The 24,959-nt window shown below is 49.0% G+C and overlaps 1 protein-coding gene across 5 annotated transcripts in view; it reads left to right on the top strand.

The window, feature by feature from the left end:
• Window positions 1-24,959, top strand: part of LOC146830506 (uncharacterized) — a 115,418-nt gene that overhangs the window by 60,157 nt on the left and 30,302 nt on the right. For all 5 annotated transcript variants that reach the window (XM_085604699.1, XM_085604698.1, XM_085604697.1 and 2 more), the window contains 4 exons: window positions 1,816-1,909; window positions 2,685-2,809; window positions 3,296-3,499; window positions 4,014-4,208. In XM_085604699.1, the coding sequence (XP_085460825.1) occupies window positions 1,816-1,909; window positions 2,685-2,809; window positions 3,296-3,499; window positions 4,014-4,208 (618 nt within the window). The remainder of the gene's footprint in view (window positions 1-1,815; window positions 1,910-2,684; window positions 2,810-3,295; window positions 3,500-4,013; window positions 4,209-24,959) is intronic.

Below are 24,959 nucleotides of genomic sequence, written 5' to 3'. Positions count from 1 at the left end.
GCAATATGGTAGCTTAAGAGAACACCTCACATATTATTCAGGCCTTTTTGGAGAGATAGATGCCCAAAGGGTAGAATAAAGCCAGATTCCTGCAATTTTAAATCCAGGTTTCCAGGACAGGATGTAGGTGCTTTTCCAAAGCTCAGGGTGAAGTCCTGGCTATAGTGTAGTGGGTGGAGATAATCGGGACATACATAGCACAGCAAGAGCGCAGAAAAGGTTATTTCAAGACTACTTTTCTGGCTGGCATTTAAGCAACCTAATGTCCGCCAGCATCTTTACCCCCGGCATGATCTACCCTCCTGTGCTTGAACTAATGGTTATAGGGCTGCAGTTCGCACCAGGCACTGCCCACTCACATTAGATCCTCCGCTCCTCCACACTCTCTGAGGCTGCTGGTGAATGCTTCACCCCCCCCCCCCCCCCACCCCCTGCTCCTCTGTTGCCTGTCACCCTCTTCTCCCCCCCCACAAAACCTGACTGATCGGTTTTCAAGAGGGATCATGGAAGGCATATCACCACTGAGGTGAGGGCCTGCAGCACCAGCAGCGCAGAGCCACATCCAGCACTCTGCTTGGGGAAGAGGCAGCAGAAAACAAGCACTGCTGCATACTCTTGAAGAAATGCATCTAACATGGACACAAGGCAAGAACATCCACTTACCTTATCTATAGCATGAAATCGGAGTGGTCTCCTGACTGTGGAAACACAAGGAGATGATGGACGGAGCGCTGAAACTTTTCAGACACTCACCCCTCAGTCACAGATCTGGGTTGAATCCATCATTGTTCTTTAGCTCACTTCGCCACCCCAGTTCAGACACACCTATATGCAAATCAGTCTTGTCCCTGTGCGTGATGGGAGCAGTCCAGCCCGAACTGCCAAGCCATGACTTTCCTGGACCGGAAACAAGCATCCTGGGACCGGTTTCGGGCTAACAGCCCTCATCAACACGGTTCCTCTCCTAGCTTAACTGCAAACCAATCATTAAACTTCGAATCCATATATTTTAGCTTAAGATGGCCGACAACACTAACATTTGGGACAACACTTTAAGAACTGACACTAAAAAGTGGCACACAGAGGCAAAACTTGTCTTAATAAATCTCGATTATCTAGTAAAAAAAAGTTATGGAATACTCTTGTACAGTTTACAGTGTTGTAACAAACGCTTTTACTAAGCAAACTTTGTATTCATGAACCTAAGAAGTCTATCTATTGCCCACATTTCCAACACTTTCCTAGCCAAATGACACAGTGAAAATTAGCCTAGCTTAAAACTGTGTTCATAGTAGTCAGCTGTGAGATCTTGTAAATGTTATGCTGTGCTACATTTACCTCCCCAAATGGCTAAAATTACATTGATTAGGATAGCCATAAAAAAACTTCAGATGCATTGCTACTGTTTTAAGTAGCGCTCCGAGAATCTAATGCTGTTGCTAGCCTCTTGGCGCTATTAAGTTATCAGACAGAGGCTCAGTCAAAATGAGGTTCTTGGTAGCGTCTAACTTCTCTAGTATGATTCGGCTGTTTTCAGTACAAGCATTATGCAAGAGTGGGTGAAGAGTACGCTTGAGTGCAGTGTGCAACCTGAACCTTCTTTTAGATCTTTCTACTCCATATTGCATGTTCATAATTTTATTTTAACCCTTCTAGTAGACCAACCAAGGCTTGGCTCATAATCATCTTTCATTTCCCTTTCTCCATCAGTACTTGTTTTCAGGGTCCAATTCCATGTTGCTGATGATTGTTTCTGTGACCTTGTAAAGTGAACGAGTTGTGTATATTTATGCTCACCGGCTTTATTTGTTGCAGAGCGCGGCTCCTCCTGCGGGACCAGGTGGAGAGCCCAGTGACCTTATCACCAGAGTTGCCCATTTGGAGCTAGAGAACCAGTCACTCCACAAAGGTATGCCCCTTCATTGGAAAGAGCTTTGAAGTGATGTTGGGCTTCTGACACCTGCCTTTGTAGGTTTGCAGATGGCTGTGCTAACCATTATGAACTTTATAAAAAATCTTTTGCTCTGAAATGTTTGATTCCTGCATTGTCTGTTGCTGCCAAGATTCTTCAAGAGCTCCTTCAGCAGCCATTTTTGAACCTCCTCATGTTGTTTATTGTAAAACGCATTGGTTAGATTGGTGTGTATTACAGGCAGTGCACCAGTGCCTGACCAGAAGAAGCTGGACTGAGGCCCTTAGAACTTCCAGAGAAAAAACACTATTGTAGTTTCTGCCTTCAAATGTTAGCTGTACACAAAGTTGGCATGGCCGCTGACATTCTGCAGGTCACTGTGCATAACTGCTCATTGCAGCATTCATACAATTTTGTTTCTGCGGTGCTGCATATGATGGTCCATTTTAAGGGCTTTTATTAGTAGAATTAACCGCATCAGTATTCTGGATTGCGTATTAAATCATCTTTGGATCGCTTTCTACTGCCGTCCCAGATGTGTGTACTTAGTGTTTCCTTCTTTGTTCTCTTGGTCTAAATTTGGCATTGAAAACGTAGAAAAGTGCTACATGGTAGAGGGCCTCCTTCTGCGCTCCGGGAGTAGGCCGTTCCCTCTGTAGGTTTTGATTTTTGTTTTCCCCCCACTGTTGGAACGGGTCTAGGCCATGCAACAGTCTGCATTGAGGGCATGTCCTTGCTGGTAGTGTAGTAATGTTCTCCCTGTTTGTTGCAGTTGTTGAAGATCTGCAGTTGGCAATCTCTAAGCTTGAGGTTCGTCTCACAGCACTTGAGAAATCCCCGGTCTCTCGCCAGCCCGCCGCAGCCCTTCCGTCTGTGGCACCCACTACTAATGCCCTGGTGAGTTCCTGAAATCTTAATGGGCTGCACCCAGTCTGTTTGCTCTTCAGCCTGGCTCCTCCCTTGAAGGACTACTTTGAGTATGCTAATGGTATAAATTATGTTCGACTAATAAAAGTATTCTTGCCCACATTGATAATACTGTGACATCATCTTAATTTGTTATAGTGTCAGTCCAGTATATTTACCTTTTGGTTTGTAGCATTGTAACATTTTGATTAAGACGCCCAATTCCTTTTGTTTTCACGTTGTTTCCACTTTACCTGGTACAGGTCGTACCCATTTCCTTATGATTTAATGATCCTAACCTTTATGAGCTATCCCATCAGCTTTGCCTTTCTATTGGTAGAGCGTTCCAGCATGGGCAGATAAGATCACATTTTCTGCCGTATACAATGGGGTTATGTGAAGTCCACAATTTCCAGTTGATAGGACACATTGACGCTTTCTGAAGTCTACTGATCAATTTTAAAAAAAATATTTCAGCCTTCTGCTCCAGTGAAGAAAGTTGAAGTCTCTGCTACTCCTGAGGAAGACGATGATAACGACATTGACCTCTTTGGCAGTGATGATGAAGAAGATGAAGAGGCTGAGCGAATCCGAGAAGAGCGGCTGCGCCAGTACGCGGAGAAAAAGTCCAAGAAACCAGGCATTATTGCAAAGTCCTCCATCCTCCTCGACGTCAAGCCGGTGAGATTGCAGCCCCTGTTCTTTGCTGTTTGCTGCCAGTGTTGTAGCATCGTCGTTTCCCTTTGTGTAGTTGAGACTCCTGGGTTAGTAGGCTGATTCTGCTGTCGCTTTGAAATCCTCCTATGCAGCTGTGGCAGGCAGGACAGACCCTGCAAAGAGTCTGAAGCTCCCTTGGGTCCTAAAACCTTTGGCTGATAATATACTGGCGAGCCTCACAGGTGTCCTCTGGTCCACTTGGGAGTTTCTGCATTTCTCCTCAGCCACCAGGCATGATCTCAGGATATTGATGTAATGCTGCTTAGGTGGACAGATCTGACCCCTCTTACCTCTGTGTCTGGTTTGTGGTAAGGCAAGGCGGCAGTTTTCTGTCATTTAGTACTAATTGGCTCTGTTGATGACTTTATATAAACTCTATAATGAGGGCTGCCCTTCCAGTGCAACATGAGTTTGTACGTATTGTCTTGCAGACGCCATGCTGTCTTACTAAGTGTTTTTTTTTTTTTTTTGTCCTAAGTGGGATGATGAGACGGACATGGCGAAACTGGAGGAGTGCGTGCGGACAGTGCAGATGGACGGCCTGCTCTGGGGCTCCTCCAAACTGGTTCCAGTGGGTTACGGCATCAAGAAGCTCCAGATCCAGTGTGTCGTGGAAGACGACAAGGTTGGAACAGACATCCTGGAGGAGGAAATCACCAAGTTTGAAGATTACGTAAGTGCCCAGGCAGCCTCCCAATTGGTTCTAGAATACAAGCTTTTCAAGAAATGCAGCAAGGGAGGAGGTTTCTAGTCTCAGCCAGATTGTTTTGGTTTCGATATGCAGAAAGCCGTGCTCAAAGGTGAATATTCTTGTCGATGAAAAAAATAAAAACCAGGAATAAAATTTCAGCGCCCTGGTATAATGAAGACCTGAGACAATTAAGATCACAATGTAAGAAGGCCGAAAGGATATGGAGGAAGGAGTATCTGGATAAGGATAAGGCTACTTTAAAGATAGTACTGAGCAGGTACAAGCTGCTTATTTTGGAAAGTAAGGCTAACTTTTATGCTCAGTCCATTGTGCAAGCCCCAAACGGGATTAAGGAGCTTTTTAGAATTGCAAGAACCATATCCGCCCCATCATGTCTGGAGAACAAAGTAGAAGCCACACAAAAGTTGTGTGACGAGATCGCCACTCATTTTAAAGATAAAGTGGCTAAGATTGTTGACCTTCTTAAGGACAACGAAGCAGCTGCTCAGGACTTTGGTATAGAGGTAACCAAGGGGTCCCCGGACCAGCAATATTCTCTGGTCACCTTCCCTACCTTTACTGATCTTACCTTTGATACTATGGCCTATAGTATCTCCTCCGGCTCACCCCTTGACCCCCTGCCCCAGAAAGTGTGGAAGTCATATGGCCACTTGACTTTCCCTTGGCTGCGTCAGATCTGCAACCAATCTCTGGAAGTAGGATCAGTTCCGGAGGGATGGAAGCAGGCGGTGGTGTCCCCTCTTATTAAAAAGCCTTCCCTCGATCCAACTAACCCGGCTAACTTTCGGCCTATATCCCTCCTTCCTTTTCCTATTAAAATCCTGGAAAAGGCTGTGAGCAGATCTCTCTCAGAATATCTGGAAGAGCATCAATTGCTAGATACGGACCAGTTCGGCTTCCGTCCCAGCCACAGGACGGAGTCGGCCCTGGTCACTATGATGGACAATATGCGAATGCGGGCTGACACCGGGAGCACCGCTGTTCTGGTGCTCCTGGATATGTCAGTCGCGTTCGACACAGTCATCCAATTCTGTTAGAGCGATTGGAGGAAATAGGGGTAAAGGGTCGAGCACTACAGTGGCTCCGCTCTTACCTGGCGGGGAGACAACAGGTGGTAACTCTGGGGCCGTTTTCCTCTGGAAAATCCCCAGTAGCGTATGGGGTACCACAGGGCTCCAGTATCAGCCCCATTCTTTTTAACATATACTTACAACCACTATTCTCTATTATCAAGGCGTCTGGGGTTGAGCTAGTAAACTATGCAGATGATACGCAATTGGCATTTTCATTGGAAGGAAAACAGGCGGTCTCCCTAGAACAATTTCAAAATTGTACGAGTGACCACAGATTGGCTGCGGAGAAACTCCCTGCAGTTTAATGGAGAAAAAAACTGAGGTATTGCACTACTCGCCGTTAAGGCAGATTCAACATCTGCCGGTGGAGTTCAGGCTTGCCCGGGTGAGGCTCCACTGGCTACAGCAAACACAATACGTAACCTCTGATTCCTGTTTGACAGTAATCTCCAATTGGACTCGCAGGCAAGTAAGACAGCCAGCGTGTGTTTCGGGCTACTACGACTACTAAGCCGGATTCTTCCGCTCTTGCCAGAAGACATGCGAGCCTTGATCGTAAGGAGTACGGTACTCAGTAGAATGGATTACTGTAACTCCCTGTATTTAGGGGCCCCCCAGTATATTCTGCAGGGACTACAGAGAGTTCAGTCGGCGGCAGCGAAGTTGGCGCTAAATCGCAGGCGCGACTCCTCTTCCGCTCAGGCGCTGCGAGAGCTCCACTGGCTGCCAGACAGAGAAAGGGTCCTTTTTAAATCCCTTTGTCTGATCCATAAAGCAACACATGGGACGGGCCCGGTCCCTCTTCAGGAAAGATTGACATGGTATCTCCCCCCCTCCCCCCCCCCCCCCCCCCCCCCCCCCCCCGAGACAGTTGCGTTCCTCCAGCGCTAACTTGCTGGCACAACCCAGATTCAAACATGCCAGGATGGGTGGGAGGGCTTTTAGTGTGGTAGGTGCTCGGATGTGGAACGAGCTCCCACTGAGGATCAGACAGTTGGACTCCTTAATGGAATTCAGAAAGAGCCTTAAGACCTGGCTTTTCCCTGCAGCCTGATTATCTCCGTCTTGGCCATTCTCCCAGCATAAGCGATAACTGTTTTGTCAGAGCGCCAGGATACCCGTAGGGTGACAGCGCGCTATACAAGCTTCAATACAATACAATACAAGGTGTTTATTATGCCCCACAGTGGTCTTGGGTGTACATCATTTTCTATAATCTTTATAAGCTTTTTGATATATTTTACGGATTCAAAGTCGTAACAAAAGACATTGACACCCTGTTCAGGAAAATATGCCATTCAGTTATGAGGTTTAAGCGGATATATTTTGTAACTTTAAAACATTTTAAACTCGCGTGTGACGTGGCATGCATCACACAATTAAGTGTGTGCCAGTACAAGGCGATCACCGGGTTAACTAAAATAAACTATTTTCAGCACGCGAGGAAGCATGATAATAAATTCGAGGCATTGCCAGTTCTGTGTATGGGGCTTGCCGGGTGCGACAGATCGAGCTTGAGACCCATGAGCTCTTGCAGTACATATCCGCGCTGCCCTCAGGTGCTAGGCTGGACTTGTATCGCCCACATCTTGCAAGGGCAGGAGAGCCACGTTCAGAGGCGCCCGATGTTTACGGTGGCCTTGTAGCATTTCATCCCACTTGTTGGATATCTGTTGTTTTCCCTGGGTTCTAACTTCCTCTGTATGCAGGGCTCTGCTCTCTGCTTCATCCTTCTTTAAAGTGGACGATGATAGTTTTCCATTTCCTTGTTCTGGCCTTCCTAATGAGAAAAAGGGCCCAGCCACGTAAACTTGCATCAGTTCTGTTCCTTTTAGTGTGTTTGAAAATGCCCAAAGTGTAATCCTCCAGGCATTTCAAGTCACATTGACTTATGACATTAGCTGGACTTTGAGTGACTTCAGACCAGTAATCAGTCGGTACAGCAACCCTACAGTATGTGTTGGAGATCAGTTCAAGATACGGTGTCATGATGCGTCGGCACCTGGGAATATAGTGTTACTTTGTCAGAAGTTAAGTATGCTCTGTGTAGGTTGTTGAATGTATTTGAATTTGGCATTACACAAGATGGTGTTGCTCTATTCCACTCTGTCATGAAGCACCCTTCTGTCCTTTATGAACATGATGACATGGTCACTGTAACGATTGGTGAGCGAGTGTGGGTACCTACAACTTTACTTTTCTTTATATTCTTTTCTCAAAACTTACCAAAGCCTTAAAAGCATGATCTTGGGTGACCGCTCAAGTTTCCAAATGCTGAGCTTTACATTTTGCTCCTTATGGCCCTGTTTACTCCATAATAATTTTAGAAGTACAAGAATGTGCAGGGGAACACATGGACAGGATGAGCTACCGGCTGATGGAACCTGGAAACTTGAGTGATCGGCTCAAAACGCATTAATTGCAGTTGAGCAGCGATTGATGGAATAAAGACCACCATCCTGCCGCAAGGGGACCTGGAACATCATTCTCTTTGTATGACTTAGTAAAATCGTACAATTTAGTGCTCTTTGTCCCAGGGTGTAAGAGAACAAGAAGATGCAAGAACGAATACTAAATTAAGTATGTTCAATAGGTGTGTCTCGAACGTGCCATAGTGGAAGAAGACAGTTAATCCAAGAAACATCGTGGGAGTTTGTAACAATTGAAGATTTGGGCCAATCAGAGTTGTTACCACCTTTGTCATTTTGCTGGTTGCCCATGTCTATTGTGGGATATTCTGATATTTTTGTAGTCTGAACATTAAATCGATTTTTTTCCACTGAATCAGCTTTGACTCGGATCTTTCATACTGCTGTTTAAACCAACGCATCTAGAAGTACTTTCTTACCCTTTTTTTTTTTGTTAAGTCGACCAGACAGCATAGGTCAGGTTCTGAAAGACACACCGTTGGCTTACCAAAAACATGGATGAGCTTCCAGCCTTGAGTACTCCTCATTGGTTGGTTGGCGTTACTGTCTTATTCGATGGCTCACTTTGTCCATCTTGTGCCTGTTCCTCCCATAGAGCATTTCCAATTTACTTCTGTCCTTCTACTCTCCTCTAAGGAACGACGTTTTTTTTTTGTCTTAAGCACTCCACGAGGCTACATCTGTTTTCCAGCTGTCGACCTAGTGTGCTTCTCTTCCTCCCCTCCGTATCATGTGTTGCTCAATTGCTTCAAAATGTGAGACTTCCACCCCAGTCTCTTCCTCACAGGCAAACCATGAAGGCTCGCCAGCACTGGTCGTGCAGAATGTGACTTAGGAATATTAAGCAGGATTTTGGCTGCGGCATTTCGTATGACCTGTAGCTTTCTGGTGACATGCGTAGTGCCCCCAAGATAAACAGAATTACCGTAGTCTAGACATGACAGGATGAGTCCTTGAATCACTATTCTACGGATATCAGTGGGAAGCTATTTGATTATCTTCCTTGGGCTCTTAAGAGACGAAAGCATGATCCTGCCAGTTTCTTGGCCTTTGCTGCCATGGTGAGGTTCTTATAAAAAAAATACTCCCAGACTTTTGACCTCCTCTTTTGGAGTAGGACGGTCGCCCTGGCATAAAGACCATGAAAAATTATCCCAAAGAGAGGAATTATTTCCGACCAACATAACCTCTGTCTTGTCGCCGTTCAATTTAAGGCGACTATTGTACATCCACGTATGTACCATCTTCATACATTACACCAACTTGGCATCAGTTTGTCTAACGTTGGAAGCAAGGGAGAAGACAATCTGAGTGTCGTCTGCATATGAGACCATTCCAAATCCTGCTGAACAGATGTCGACTAAGGGGCGCATATATACATTGGAGAGTGGGGCTCAAAGACAAGCCCTGGGGACTCCGCATTTAAGCTGATGTACTTCCGAAAAACAATGTCCCTGCCTGATCTAGAAACTTCTGTTTTCCAGGCCAGCAAGTTCAGTGCTTTGTCCGTGATTCCCAGCATCTCCAGCCTACTTTGCAGAATCGAATTAAACCGTGTCAAAGGTTGCGCTCCGATCCAAAAGGATGAGCGCGGCTGAACCCCCTGCTCCAAATTCTCCTGAGATCTTCGGTGGCTGCTAGGGGAGCTCTCTCTGTCCTGTATCCTGTTCTAAATCCTGTTTGGGATAGATGTAGCACATCATGACATTCCAGGAAGTTGGTCAACTGGCTGTTGACCATCTTCTCTAGAATCTTATTTGCACCAGGAAGCAGAGAAATGGGTCTATAATTCTCTGTCTTGTCGGGATCTAAGAAAGGCTGCTTCTGTAAAGAACTAATGGCTGCGTGTTTCCAACAGTCTGGAACCTTGCCCTTTTCCAAGGAGAGATTATGTAGAGAACTCAAGGCTGATAGAATAATATTACCACCTCCTTTCAATAGGATGTCAATAGGGGCGAGGTCTAATTGGGAACCCGACTTGACTCTTTGTCATTTCCTCAATCACATTTTTTTTTTTTTTTTTTTTTTTTTTTTTTAGTTGAGGAAACCTAAACCAGGTGGTAGTCTGAGCTGACTATATTATAGCCGCCTTTGGTAATTAGGACCGTCTTCAGATCCGAGCCACTCCCCCAGAGAGTCATAAAGACTGACTTTACTGACCAAACAGCAGGCAAGCGTTTCACATAGTTCTTTGGAAGGGGGGGGGGGGCTGGGGAGGGCAGCCCCGGTCATTGTAGGTTTCCGAAAAGAATTCACTATGCTGTAGATTTCCCTAGAGGACTGTGGGTACTGAGTAATTCTCTCAGCAATGTCTGTTAACCTGGCTTTCCTGATAGCATTTCCTTTTTGTCAACATCAAAGTTTTGTCTCCAGTTCCTTTCTACCTTCTTACATGGTTTCTTTAAGTCTCTAATTTCAGATGTAAACCAGGGAACACTTGACCTAGTGTTATTAGACTTTAACATTTTTAGAGGAATCTGATTCTCCTTAAATGATTCTTCCCAGTCCTCAAATTCCTTATAGACTGCGTTAACATCGCCGTCACCTGACATCACCTCTTAGCTTCTCTCTGCACTCATTCCCCAGCCCTAACGTTTTGTCTGTGCTCCATCTAGCGTCACTTGGGTCTGAAGTATTCTAGGCTTCACATTCACTGGTGTGGGAACCGACACCCTCTGCCACCCGGATGTCTGTAGCACGTGCTAGTTTACCATTCTATACTCTGACGTGACCAACTTTAAAGTTGGAATAAATCTCGCTCAAGCCAAATTCCTAAAAATAGGGCGACAAGCCTAGTACGAGTCAGTAAAGCAAATTGCCAGTCCCCGAATACCCATTCCCTCGCTCCTTGGTACGAGCAGCGAGAACAATTTTTTCAGGCGCCATTGCCATCCGGTTCTCGTGTTTCATAAATCTAAGAAATGAAATGTACTTAAAGCCCAACCGTTTTTGCATATTTAACGCAATAACTCCTTTCTGTTTACTACCACTTTGCACTTGCGCCCTTTTTAGCAGGTCCACTATTGCCAATCGTAATAAATGGTTTGGAGCAAAAAAACATTTTAAAAAATAAAAATTTGCGGAGTTGTGAAAGTCTGCTTTAAAAGTTACTTTCTGGCAAGATGCTGTACACTAGAGTAATTAATCACTGTATTAATATTAAGCATTTTCCCAATCCTTGCGTGTACATTTTTTGGTGTTTGACTTGGCTCTTTCTTGCTAATGCAGCTGGATGAAGTCACTCGGTCCTCCATTTGTTGAAATGTCTGAGTAAAATTAACCTCCTCGTATAGTAACCGGATATATTGTTGCCTGATCTGTAATGCCTTCCAAACTGGTCATGCAATGCCTTGTTTGTGGAAACCTTGCAAGCTGATGGGTTTAAAGGTACTGAGGTGCTAATCGCGATATCTTTTCGACTTGGGATTCCTAATCGAGCTTGCACCCCAACACGCTGAATGGATGTCATTATTAACCTTGCCAGTGCTTGGTTGCCTCCGGGTCTCTAGGACTGCACAAATGTGATTGGGGGAGGAGGGGTACGTTGTGCAAGATGACCACTGTCTGCGTTCTCACTTGGCTCGTTCCCACTCGGATGGATATACATATACCTACCAGGAGGAGGTGGTGTACAAATCGGTGGCTACTGTTCTTCTAAGGTTACTGTGCACCAAAGGGATGACTTTATGCTCCCAGGGACACTCATCATGAGTGTGGTGCGAGCAAGGCACTCGCGAGGTGTACAAAATGGCCATGAGCTGACTTAAATCACAATCTTGGTGGCCGCTGTGCGGCTAACATCCTAAACAAGCAGAAGAGCTCTTTAGGGAGTGCAGCTCAGCTCCTGACTTTAGCCAAATTCCAGGTGATGCCCCTTAAAGGTAGGGGTGGTGACTCAGAAGGACATGGAGACTTGTCTGCTAGAGTGATGGTGAGCCTTTCGCTATAGGGTTGCCAGCGTGACCACCTCCCAGTCAAGAAACACCTGTTGGGTGGATCCCCCACTGCACATACAGGAAGAGGGTATGATTGACTTTTGTAAGTAGAGACAGACCAGGTAATACTATCCTCTTCATCGGAATCTCCCTCTCGCCGGGGGCTCGGATGGCAGGTGGCCATATCGGATTTGCAAGGAGGCACACCAATTCGAAAACCGGATCAAGGGGATGGAGAATATTTTTGAATCAATTAGAGGGCTTCTGACTGAAATGGAGAATGTAAATGAGAACTTGAATAAGAAGTTCTCGTATGTACAGAAAGTACAAAGAGTTGTGGATACAGAGAGGGGGTGCCCGAGGTTTGAGCAATGCACAATGATTCTTATGAATCTTGAGAAGAAAATGATACTGATGGCTCCAGAGTTCCCTTGGTACTAATTAAATTGAAGGTCCAACACTTTATGCATTCGGTGGTATTGAATGGAAGCTACAATAATGCTGGTTTCAGTACCACTTTTTTCCAACTATTGGTGCCTTGTACTCCATAGTGAACCTGGGTATAATTTTGCTAGAACTGGATTACTTCAGACCGACCGAATCGGAGCCCGGGCGCCAGAAAAGAGCCGTGTGGTTACAAGGTGCATGTTTTCAGTAAACTTAGACTATTAAGTGGATAATCTGTCTGGGTATCGAGGCATCTTGGTTGTTTCTTACCAGGTTGTGGGTCAGGATTGGGGTGAAACCTTTGCGTTCTTACCAACTGAGGTGGTCAAAGAGTACCTGGATGCGACAACGTAGACAAGAGGCCACTCCCCTGTGGACAGAGGTGGCTGTTTTTCAAGATTGTGTTTTACTTTGTTTTTGCCACCTCCCCCCTTCTTTAAGGGATATGTTTTTCAGTTTGTTAAATTTCCAGTTGGCTAAAACGTGGCTATTTTGGGCGTGGCTTGGGCAGCCAACATGGCGGACGAGTTCTAGGCCGGCTCCGTCCAGCCCGCCATACATCCGTTGACAATCCTGGCATCCCGGTACTTTTGAAGTTGTCATTGACGTGGCTGAGGCACGGTACCCACCTCCCCCCTGTTTGGTGAAGTTTGGGGGCAGGGAGCCGCGGTGGAGCTGCAATTACGCCGCAACCAGGGAGAGGCCTAGTGGTCAGAAGAAGGCCCTGGGAGTGGCGAGCTGCGTCCCTGCTGAAGGCTATGGGGGAGCTCGGTCTGGCTGCCGGGCATGCAGATTGGTCCTGCGGTTGGAGGCTTGCCCTCCGGTTGAGTCGTGGAACCCTGAGAGAGAGAGAGAGAGGGTCGGGGTGTTCCGGCGGCTGAGTCGGGCCGCGGCGGTAAGGAGGCGTGTCTGCTGAGGGAGAGGCGGCCACTCCTGGGCCTTTGTGATACCTGCGGCGCTGGAGGCGGCAGGTGACAGAGGCGGTGGGCCTACTGGTTGCAGTGCCCTATAACTGGTGAAGCAGGGGGATCGGCGGCGCAGTCGGGCCAGGTGGGGGGGACCGACGACACTTCTGGTATCCCAGCATACGTGAGGCAGTCCTAGACGTGGCAGCGCCGTGGTACCCGGTTCCCTTCCGATTGGAGCTGTGAAGGAGTTGTGGACCCCGGTTTCTTCTCCCCCTTACACCCACCCCCCAGCGGCATAGACTGGGATCAGCGGCCGGATCGGGCCACGTGGGGGAATCTGCTGCAATTGTGACTGGTACTCTTGGGCCCTTCCCTTGGACGTGTTTGTATCTGTGCGGTGGCGCACCCCGTGTTCTTCCACATTGACGGTCGCAGCGGGAGAGCGGTTTGCTTCCGGGATCAGGGGTCTCACGGTAGGGCTGCCCCCGCCCAGGTTGCGATCGTCTGGGCCCGCTGGGTCTTTGGGGTGGGCGCCAGAGGGGGAATCCTGTGCCCTACGCAGTTACCTCCTGGAGGGGAATAAGTAGCGGGACTCAGCGGCAATATCGAGTCGCGAGACTGGGACGGAGGATCGGGTCCCCTGCTGGCACTCGCCGCCCGCGTCAGGCTTTACTTTGGGTGGCTGGCTGGGGCTATTGGCGCTGTCTGGATCGAGCTGCAGGAGTGAGGGTCTGGCTGCTGCGGGAGCCAGTTTCCGCCAGTGCAAAGAATAATAGGCGACACGAGGGGGCGAGCTCAGTCCGCTGACCGATCGCTTCAGGAGCTGTAGAGGGTGGGTCCGCCCCCCCACCCCGGCACCTGGGGAGCTCGAAGGGCCGGGGGGTGGAATCGGGGGTCGATCAGGGCGCGCTTGGTGGCTAGATCGGGACGCGGGATCTACTATTCCCTGGGTTTGCACTTCGCTCGGGTGGGGGCGGTCCAGTCGTCGCAGCGCACGGCATCAACATGACCAGAGACAAGGGTGGCGGTGGCCAGGCAGAGGCCTATCGATAAATTTACTGGCCCGGGGGCGGTGGCGGGAGCCTCTGGGGGCCAACTAGGAGCAGTGCCGGAGAATGCAGCCCTGATGGCCGCCATTACCCAATCCAAAGACATGCTGGATGCGAAAATAAGGGCAGTTGGAGCGGATGTTACGCTGCTGTGGCAGGATCTACGCAATGCAGTGTCCCGAATTACAGAGGCTGAGACGCGTATCTCTGGTGTGGAGGATGATGTGGCGGAACTGAAGCGAAAGGTGGCAGCGATGGAGACAGTCCAAAAGGGCCTCATGCTCCGAGCAGAAGATGCAGAAGGACTGGCCCGGCGCAATATTCTCCGATTCGTTTGATTTCCGGAGGGCTGTGAAGAAGGAAACATGGAACGCTTTCTCACAACCTGGCTGGAGGGTTGGCTCCCCCCCCCCCCCCTGATGCGATTTCCAGATGTTTTGTGGTGGAGTGGGCTCATCGGGCTCTCTTGCAGAAGCCTCCAGTGGGGGCTCGCCCGCGGCCTGTCATCGCCAAATTCTTGAATTATTTGGACAGAGATGCCATGCTGAAGCAGGCCAGGGCCAAAGAACCACTGCTGTTCAATAATTCCCGAATCCTGATAATCCCTGATTATACGTGACAGGTCCAGCAGCAACGTCAGTCATTTATGGCCGCCAAGGCCCGGCTGAGAGAGCTTAAACTTCCCTGCTCTTTCCAGCCCGTCTCCGAGTGGTCTTTCGATCCCGTACACACTTCTTTGATACTCCGGAGGAGGTATTTAGATGGACGGATGAAATGGTGCGGGTGAGACCTCACACGCCACCGGGATGCGAGGGCCGGAGGCAGAAAGGGGACAGACGATCGAGGTCCCGGAGGCGCTCGCGGTCTGGTGGTGCCGTCTGACGAGGGGAGCCGACCCCTGGGGGACAGACATTGGATCCTTAGCAGAGGACGCAGGTGCTGCGCTGAGAAACGTCAACTACTGATAACCGGGATGTCCTGTACTGGGCTTGACCTACCGTCGGATGTGTGCTGGTGGGAACCTTGCCCGGAAGCTATGGGCTGTGACTTGGGGATCCATTGGCTGCGGTGGTTCACATTCCCTCCCCTCAGCCTCGCCGCAACTGATACTTCAAGGTTTTTGTTTGAGGTATGGGGTGGGGGGTTTGTTGGAAGGGTTGTTGCTGGTTACAGGTCGCACGTCCATTACAGGTCCAATGCAGGTTGTACACATGCCTCTGAAGCTCCATGATAGTCTGGAATAGCGATGAAACCCCTCATGGTTGAAATGTCTGATGGTGGGCAGGGGGCACAGGGTAGTCTCTGTATCCTGAGTTGGAACGTGCGAGGGGTTCTGGACAAAATTAAGTGGGGGGGGGCGCGCGCCACACTCTAAGAAGGCAGATATTCTTCTATTACAAGAGACCCCCCTCATGGGCACAAAGGCCCTGTGCCTGCAGCGTTATGGGTTCCAACAGGGTTTTAATGCTGGCTTTCTGCGAGGGTCCCGTGGCGTGCCTATCCTGATACATTGTAGGGTCCCCTATACGCACGAGCAGCAGTGGATTGATGGACCGGGTCGCTACCTGTTTATCTGGGGTAGGGTCGGGGAGGATCCATTGATTTTAGGTAGTGTGTATGCCCCTCCCCCGTTGCAGTGGAATTTAGTTGAGCGGCTACAATCTTTGTGGGTCGACATGCCGGGTGTAATGTCTGTGGTGGGTGGGGACTAGAATGATGTTATGAACACAAGTACAGGGGGTGTAGAGGGTCGTAGGGGAGATCTCCCAACCAAACTGCATTCTCTGGTGACGGGGCTGGACTAGGTGGACACCTGGCGGCGGGCCCATGGCGCGGCTCGGGAATATACGTACTTATCTGCAGTTCATCACTCATTCTCTAGATTGGACTACATTTTTGTTACCCGGACGATGGCTGGGAGGGTGTTGGCGACGATTCTGCCACGGGGGCTCACAGATCACTCCCCAGTGCTCATAAAACTAGAGACAGGCAGAGGAAGGCGGCAGTTTCGATGACGCCTGACGGTATGGAATGTCCAGCAGGTGGAATATGCTGCACATATGTGCGAAGCCATAGCTCAGTACCTGACGACTAATGTGGGATCCGTCTCTAGTGTGGCCACGTTGTGGGAGGTGTTGAAGCTCACACTGCGTGGGGTGGGCATCTCTGGGTGCGCAGCGGCCCGCCGGAAGCATAGGGAGAAGCTGACCCACGCTGAGGCGAATATAGAGATACTCGAGCAACAAAAACGAGAGTCGGGGAGTGCTCTGGGAGTGCGACGGTTGCTGTGGGCAAAACAGATGAGGCACGGCAGGTTTGGCTGGCAGCACGCAGCAGAGTGTATCAATGGGGGGGGATAAATCGAGCAAGATGCTGCACCACCTTTGCCAGGGCACTTTTCACGCTCAAGCCCTGCCGGGAATCTTGGACACCGCGGGGAACCCGATTACTGATCCTCCATCCATTGCAGAGAGTTTTGCTACTTATTTTGCGGACCTTTATGCCCCCCGGGAGTGTCCGTCGGCCGATAGGGTTGAGAAATTTATTACAGATCTGTCTCCCAGGGTGCTATCGGACGAGCTGCGGGATAGGCTGGAGGCCCCCTTGTCAGATGAAGAATTGGGAGTGGCCCTGGGGGAACTTAACCCGGGGAAAGCTCCCAGACCTAACTGGTTTCCGAGTGAGTTCTTCCGTCGGTACCACATGCAACTGGCCCCACATTACCGTGCAGTAGTGGAGGCGGCCCGGGACAGGGGCTTGCTTCTTCCGGACTGGAGACACGCAGAAGTGCTGGTGTTTCATAAGCCCGGGCGCCCCCCAGAACAACATGCCTCTTATCGCCCCATATCTCTTTTAAATATGGAGGCCAAGGTGCTGGCAAAGGCGCTGGCCAATTGTCTGTTGCCTCATATCACGTCACTCGTGCACCCTGATCAGGCGTGGTTCATGCCTCAGCGGTCCACCCTGCACAATATTAGAAGGGCACAGGTGGCGATTGCGGTGAATCAGCGGTTGGGGTAACCGGCGGCAATCCTTTTGGCCAGGGTGTTTGATTCATTGAGTTGGGTTTACCTGTTTGCTCTGCTTCCTAGACTCAACCTGGGTCCACGCTATCTTTCCTACGTGAAACTCCTCTTTACGGGGTTGACGGCGTCGGTGCGGGTAGCGGGTGCCAGCTCCTCCACCTTTTGCTATTCAGAGGGGAACACGGCAGGGATGCCCCCTTTCTCCGTGTCAGTTTGCTCTCGCCATGGAGTCCTTGGTGGCCTGTGTGCGAGTAGACTCCCAGATACGCGGATTTGAATGGGCCACGGGTCTGTCTGATAGAATAGCGTTATATGCTGACGACGTCCTCTTTTTCCTGATGGCACTTGACAGGACGGGGCCACAGCTGCTGCAGATAATGCGGATCTTTGGGGAAACGTCTGGTTTCTTTATGAATCCCCGTAAATCCACATTGTGGGTGTTGGGAGGCCAGACGGGGCTGGGATCGTGGGCGACCGAGGTCCAGGCGGCGGCAGGCGGCTTGAAATATCTGGGTGCGGTACTGTCGGATGTACCGGCTGTGGCCTGGGAGCGTAATTTGACACCGGTGTGAGATCGCTTTCGAGCGGACCTTAAGTCCTGGTCCCGCATGCCCCTGACACCGTTTGGTCGATCGTCAGTCTTCAAGATGGTGGCTCTCCCCCGACCTCTCGAGCAGCTGCCGAATCACCCGTACCCGCCCAGATGGTTCTGGTTGGTGAACTCCCTATTGGGACAGTTTCTGTGGGGAGGGGGAATGGTGCGAGTGGCCATACGTACATGCTTCTTATCTACATATATCGGGGGACTGGCGTCCCCGGATAGCCTCTCGTATGATCAGACCTTGCACCTGCTGATCCTTAACGAGTGGTGGTATGGGGAGAGGGGAGACCCGGCATACGCCCTGGAATGTTATCTCATGGGAAATCACACACTGCATACAATTTTATACTCTGCGCGGTTGCGGAATGCGCTGCCCCCAGCCACTCGGGTGGTGTTAATGGTTTGGAAGCAGGTGCTGCGGCGCATGGGCTGGTGGAACGTCCTAACCCGCGAGACTCCTTTGTGGGATAATGGGCAATTGCCCCAACTGGCAGCCCTTCTGGGGTTTCGGGGATGGGATGCCATCTGTATAATCACCCTGGGTGATGTCCTGAGGGGCACGACACTGAAATCATTTTGTGATCTCCAGGAGGAGTGCCATATGCCTCAGGCTCAATTTTACCGTTATCTACTGCTGTGCCATGCGTTGTCCCCTAGTCTGCAGGGTCTGGAGTCCATATCTGAATTTAGCCCTGTGGAAGCGAAAGTTTTTATGGGGGACTAGCTAGACAAAAAGATTTCGCTTATTTATCGATCTCTGGTCATACACTGCTCCCCTACACTACAGAAACTCCGGGGGGGGACTGGGAGGCAGATGTGGATGGGCTGGAGGAGGAGGAGGAGGATTGGACGGAGGCCCTGGCAGCTCCACGGGGGGCAGCCATAGCCATTACGCTTACGTCTAGTCCAATTCAAATACCTACATAGAGTTTATTTCACCAGGACACGATTGTGGTGGGCGGGGATGATCGCCTCCCCGGATTGTCTTCGCTGTGGACGGGCAGAGGGTACATTTATACACAGTCTGACAATGCACATCATTAGACCGTTGGGGGGGGGGGGGGGGGGGGGGGGAGGGGAGGGTCTCCGCTTGTGTCTCAGTTTCTGAGATGGGAGCTTATCCGCACACCAAAGTTGGCGCTGCTGCATGTTATGGAGGGAGTGGGGGGAAATATATATAAGACACCTCCTACTCCTGACTCTGGCGCAACGAAATATTGCCAGGGCCTGGAAGGCGACGAGGGCTCCCTCCGTGGCGGCCTGGACTTTTGCATGGGCCTGGAGCAGCCCATCTTTGTGGCCAGGGGGTGTCCGCGCAAACACTATAAAATATAGAAGAGATGGGCGGAGTATCGGGGCCTCTGGCTGGAACCTCCGGCAATGGAGGAACCTTTGATATCAGTTTAAGTCTGTTGTACAATGGGGGGGGGGGGGGAAGAGAGAAAAAGTCGTTTGCTGTACTGCTTGTCCTTGGTATGCTTTGGCAGATGACTCTGGAGTGCAGAGCGCTGAGCAATATATGCAAATTGACGAATAAAATGTATTTTTTTTTTTTTTTTAAATGGCTATTTTTCCACGCATGCTTTTCTTGAGCTTTAAGCAGTGCATTGGATGCTGCAAGCTGTTCTCTTGGTGGGGAGAATACCAAACTACAGGACTGCTTGTCTTGTGGCCCATCCTATCAAGCTGGCTATGGTACCAAGGTAAAAGCGATGTTCCTGCCTCGGAACCACACTATACACGAGTGGAGCATCTTGGGGTACTCTGGCTCTTGGGGCCAAATCTCCAAAGAATGTCAGTACGCTGTTGACAAAAAGCCCCTTGGACAGAGGTAAAACCATTCTCATTCCAGGTTCTAGAACCAGTTCGTTGGTAGGGCTGTGTGCCAGCAGAATTTTGTGAAGACTTAAAACCCACAATTTCTCCTGTGGGCACGTCTTACACGCCACGACTTGGCGACCCTGCCCATGACCAATTAATTCCCCTTCATCCTTATGGCTTTCTCCAACCCTGAATTCCTTTGTTGAGGACATCCTGCTTTGTCAAATTTCTTAGGACACCCCCCACCCCACCCACCAATACACACTACTTTTTAACTTTACATACAGTTGTCCATACCATGTATTTTAGCATTTACATAGTGCTCTTAAGCACTCCAGTTTGCATGGATTTGGTGCTCTTTCGAGTGCATGGTTGGTAGTGTTCAATGTCCTTTCCCACTATACAGGAGGTGTTGGGTGAGGTGCATGAGGATAAAAAAAAATGGCCCAAGCATGATGCAGGGTGCTTAGTTCCCTATGGTTGAGAACGCCCTTGACCGTAATGTGGATAAGTGGAATCCACTAGGAAGTAATATTATGCTGAAGACACCCAGAAGGGAAAATCCTTCCCTGGGGAAGCTGTTAACACCAACATACACCTGGGGGTGGCATGCCCAGATGAGAGTAACCTCCTGTTTAGGAGGCACTGTTATTAACAATATAGGTAGCTCTCTTTGAAGAAGGAATGCTTGCTAGGCTGCTGCCGTGTCAGAACAGGACCGATTTAACTTCCCCCTGAATTATTCTCTGGCCTCACCTATTCTTGTGAACCCAGTAATTTCATTTTACGCCCACAGACACTTGCTCATTCCGTTTCGTAAGATTAAACATTACAAAATTTGGAGGATGCCTCCTCATGCAGTTTCCGCTTTTGTTTGTAGGGAATGAGAAATCTGGGTGAAGCAAACCATGAATTGAAAGGAGACTTGCCTTGCTTCCTTCCATTGTTTAGGTTAGGCCACCAGCGTGGCATAGATTTGGTAGAGCTCATTTTTTGCAATCGTAGACTAGATCTTCTCTGATCTGTATGGCTGTCAAAACAGAAAAACAAACTAAAGTAATGAAAATTAACTGTAGAAATATAAAAGCTATGTAATCTATTTGACCGCTCCCACCTCTACGCTGCTCCAGATTAGTGTCAGTACTAGTAATGAGCACTACTACGTGAATCAACAATTTAGATTTATCCAAATCTTAGATTGCAAATCAATATTGGGTCCCTCCTGCCTCGCAGGCAGTCAAACCAGTTTGTCAGGACTTGCAGGCCTCTAGGTTACACAGCATTCCTTGTGACAATAAGTGTTGCCTCTTATTCCTGTAAAACAAAGGTCTAAGTACTTCTACCTGGGGGCAGGTCAGTGAAACACCAGCAACTTTTTTTTTTTTGGTAGCTTGGATTCTCAAGGTAGCAGGGTTGAGAAGTTATTAATTTGAAACTTAAAGGAGGATGTGAATTTTAGTCTCTGGTACAGTTAACACAAACCATGTGTAATAAATTGAGATCCAGACAGTCACTTTAAAAATAAAACCTGACAAAACCAGGAACAATCTGACTCTTGCCAGTCACAATTCGGAGTGCACATGCTCTAGCTAAGATTAAGGAGTCGTTTGGTTGACTTGTGAGATTTAGGCTGACTGATGCGATTAATACAGATGATGTGGCGCAAATGAAGCAACCTAACTTTAGTGCATCCCCTTGTCTACTGTCCAGCTCATTGCTAAATCTGCCCTGTATCGCTTTTATTATCGAGGTCCATGATGATGTAAACTTCCTGTAATACTGGCCTTGAAGGTGAATTCATTCTAGACAGTCCTCAAACGTTTGGAGGTTGTTTAGGCTGCTGAGCTCTTGGCCTCTTTGTGTCCATGTGTGTTTGCTATTTGTAGGCATTTGGCTGACTTGTTGGATGCTGCTCAGATAGGTGTGTTCAAATGTAAGGTGTTCTTTCTGCTCCATTGTTTCATGTGTTGATCCATTGTATCTATACATCAAAAAGGGGGGCGGGGAAGGACTCCGCAGTGCAGGGACATGAAGCGGTTAAGCTACTGATGGGGATGTACATCTGTCTTCAGTGGCAACCAACCATCTTACGACTGCCACTCTTCCCCACCTACCTTTGTCCCTTAACTCCTTGTACTCAAACACTTCTGTTTCTATCTTGCACTCAAAAAGGGGAGTAAGGAGTCAGCCATGTACACTTTGCGGGAAAACATGCACCAGACATTGTGGTATCCTGGTTCTGGACATGGTACCATTAGTCACCTATGCTATAAAGAGGTACACCTTGTGTGAACTCTTCCCCAGCAGAGCTAAGCATGGAGTTGGGTAGCAACATACAGGGTTCTCTGTCGAGCGACCTAGCAGGTGGGTATGTCACTGATGGCTCCCATACCAGAAAACATACTGAGTTGGTCAGCAATTATGAATTCAGGAGCAGGGATCCTACGCTATTGACTTCTGACCTTGCAAAGCCTGTTGACATTAAAAACTGAAGTGTCCTGCTTCCTTTTTATTCGTTTTTTCTCCTACGTAATCTGGAGAACATTAATGTTTGCACTGTGAATCTTTTCTAGAAGGACACGCTGTGCCTTACATTTCGAAGCAAACCTTTAGAGGGAAAAATATTATTTTTTAATCTTTTTGGTGTGGGTGTTCTCGTCAACCACAATTTGATGGCATGTCCATACCCCTGTGATATCACACGTATGCCCCAGCGGTTTCTGTGCATGGTTACTTACCATCTTCAGATGACTTTTTGATGCAGTGCAGAGGAGCTCCAAAAGAATCGAGAGTTGGATCAACCAATCAAGGGAAAGCTGAGGAAAAAGGGAGGAGAGCGAATCGAGCGACACTGGATCATGGAGGGATATCAAGAAACTGAAAAATAGGCGAGCGTTAACTGTCTTGCACTCAAAGTGCTGCCAAGAGAAAGACCATAAGGTCTGAGAATGTGTAGTTGTCGGGCAAAGTACCATACAACATGTTCGCTCAAAAGGATCCCTTGGGTTCTGCAACCTCTGCCTTCTAAAGGAACACAGTATCAAGGGGTATGATGCCTGTGCGGAGTTACAGCCAAAAACTAAAGCAGAACTCTACCTGGCCATTGACTAAGAGTGAAACATCAAAGAGACCCAGCTGTCTCAAGGACTGGGATCAGTCCTCGAAAAAAAGGGTCTTTAACATCGAAAGACTGGAGGCCTCAAGGTAGGAGATGAGGGACGCCTACCTAAAGAAGTGGCAAAAGGTTACTCCCTTGCTGTGCTGATTCGAAGTCCACTAAACTCACCTTGACAAAAAATGTGATAAGCGTTCGAAGGACAGTAGAGGCATAGAGCCACACTGTTCAAAGCCTAGAGACCCTGCTAGAGGCAAGCTCTACAAACCTTCATCGATGCGGGAAGGTGATCAGGACTGAGGGAGAGCTTAAAAACCGATAGCTGTCAACTGACGAGAAACCCCACCGACAGTGAGCACTCTAAATCGAAAAGCAAGAAACGGATTCAAAGTTTAAATGGTGGCACTCCTTCAGAAGGAGGATTTCAGTGAGGTGCTAAAGGGGTGTCAGATTCTAACAAAGCCTTCCAGAGCTGTAAATGCTAGAATAAGAGCAGACCGACATCGAGCCTCACCACGCCTGACCCCCCTTCCTCCCCACCCCCCCCTCCCCATGAAGAAGAATGAGTTCTTCGACTAAGACACCGAGGGTAAAACCGCAACCCTCCGGATCGGGAACCACAGCAGGACTTGCAAAAGACCACAATGCCAACTCCCCAGAGGAAGGCATAGACCCCTTCACTTAGATGCCCTTGCTGCTGGATGACCTGGCTTTGTACAATTCACCTGTGATGAGTGTTGCCGATACCTATGGGATGCACCTTTTAAGAGTTGAATTGTTTTCTACTCTAAACACTCGTGCCAATATAGAAGAACAACCTCTACTCGAAGATGGTTAATCCATAAGTCACAAGTATAGACATTCCCTGCATAATCTCCATCTTACATTAAGGGTAAGTCGCAGTGGACTCAATCATAGTCACCAAAACAAGATAGAGAGGTAATGCCCCAATATCGATTGGACCACCCCCAACAAGGAGTGCAAGTGTGTGGAGATGGAGGGCAGAAAGATACATTTAGCGGCAGTCGCCCAATTGAGAATAGTCCGTTGCATTCCATTGCACTCCTCAACTTCTATGACCAACATCAGTGGCAGAAGGTCAAAGAACTCATGCAGAACCTTCCTGACCAATATAAAAAGGTGGCAAAACAATTGTATGCGTGGGGAAAACTCATTGCCAACACCTGCCACAAGTCAGCCCTCAATGCAGCCGATGGGGTGACTTGGCAAATGTGCATGGAGACTGCCCTGAGAAGGCACGCCAGGCTACGAGTCAAGTCTGAGGTGTATACCTGTTCGAGGCATGTGGGCTGCTGAATTCATATCTGTGCATAGATCGCCGCCTAGTGTTGGGTCCGGATGTTTGCACGTTGTTGTCCTGGAAGAGTCTTCGAAGTATCCTTGGATAGGTGACTCCTCCCCTGGACTACAGTGCGCATGGGCATCCTCTCCATCCTCAGATTGTTTTTTTCCGCCATTGGGTTCGGATGTGCTATCTTAGCTCAAGTTAGGAAAAAATTTTGTCGAGGCCTTTAGTTCGCGTCGGTACTGTTTATCGATCGGTTTTCGATACTCTCTGTTAGTTTACTAACTTCCAGCACCGACTTTGTTCGCATTTACCTGTCCATCAACTACTTCGACGATGGAATCGAGGACGCCATTCAAAAGGTGTCCGGTATGTAATGCGAAGTACCCACACATCGACGTCCATCCGGTGTGCAACAAATGCCTTTCGCCGGACCACGACGAGTCGACCTGTATGGCCTGTGCCCGGTTCCGTTCAAAGAAGACTCTGCGGAATCGTCGAGCGGCGAGGCTCGAAGCGCAGCACGCGGCACCGGCCCCAGCTGACATCTTCGACGACGCGGACGACGTCGAAGAAGTAGAAGTCTTACCCTCCAGTCCCGTTTCCGACCAAGAACCCGGATCGGACGAGGCCGACGAGTCACTCTTCCACAGAGGTGAAGACGACACCGAGGTAGGAGACGACGAGGAGGCCTTAGGGGCCGAAGAGAGTAGCTCCGATGATGAACAAGGCCTACCTGTTCAAACCGAGAATTCACCAGTGCCACAGACTATGGCTCCGGTCGAGGGATCGCCTTCGGGCCTTACCCGAGACCTATCACGCAGTCCTTCGGCCCCGCCCTCGGGCCCGGCCTCGGACGTTCAGCGGCAGCCATTACCGCTTAAGCCAGCTGGTTTCCCTTCCACGAAACCGAAACCGAAAGCTGCTCAGGTTCCTACGAAACCGAAACTGAAAGTGGCGCTAGTCGGATCGAGGCCTTCAACACCTTCGACGCCGGCGCAC

This window comes from Triturus cristatus, chromosome 5_1 (genome assembly GCF_964204655.1).
Source record: "Triturus cristatus chromosome 5_1, aTriCri1.1, whole genome shotgun sequence".
Classification (NCBI taxonomy): Eukaryota; Metazoa; Chordata; class Amphibia; order Caudata; family Salamandridae; genus Triturus; species Triturus cristatus.
This window is presented reverse-complemented; position numbering and strand designations above follow the sequence as displayed.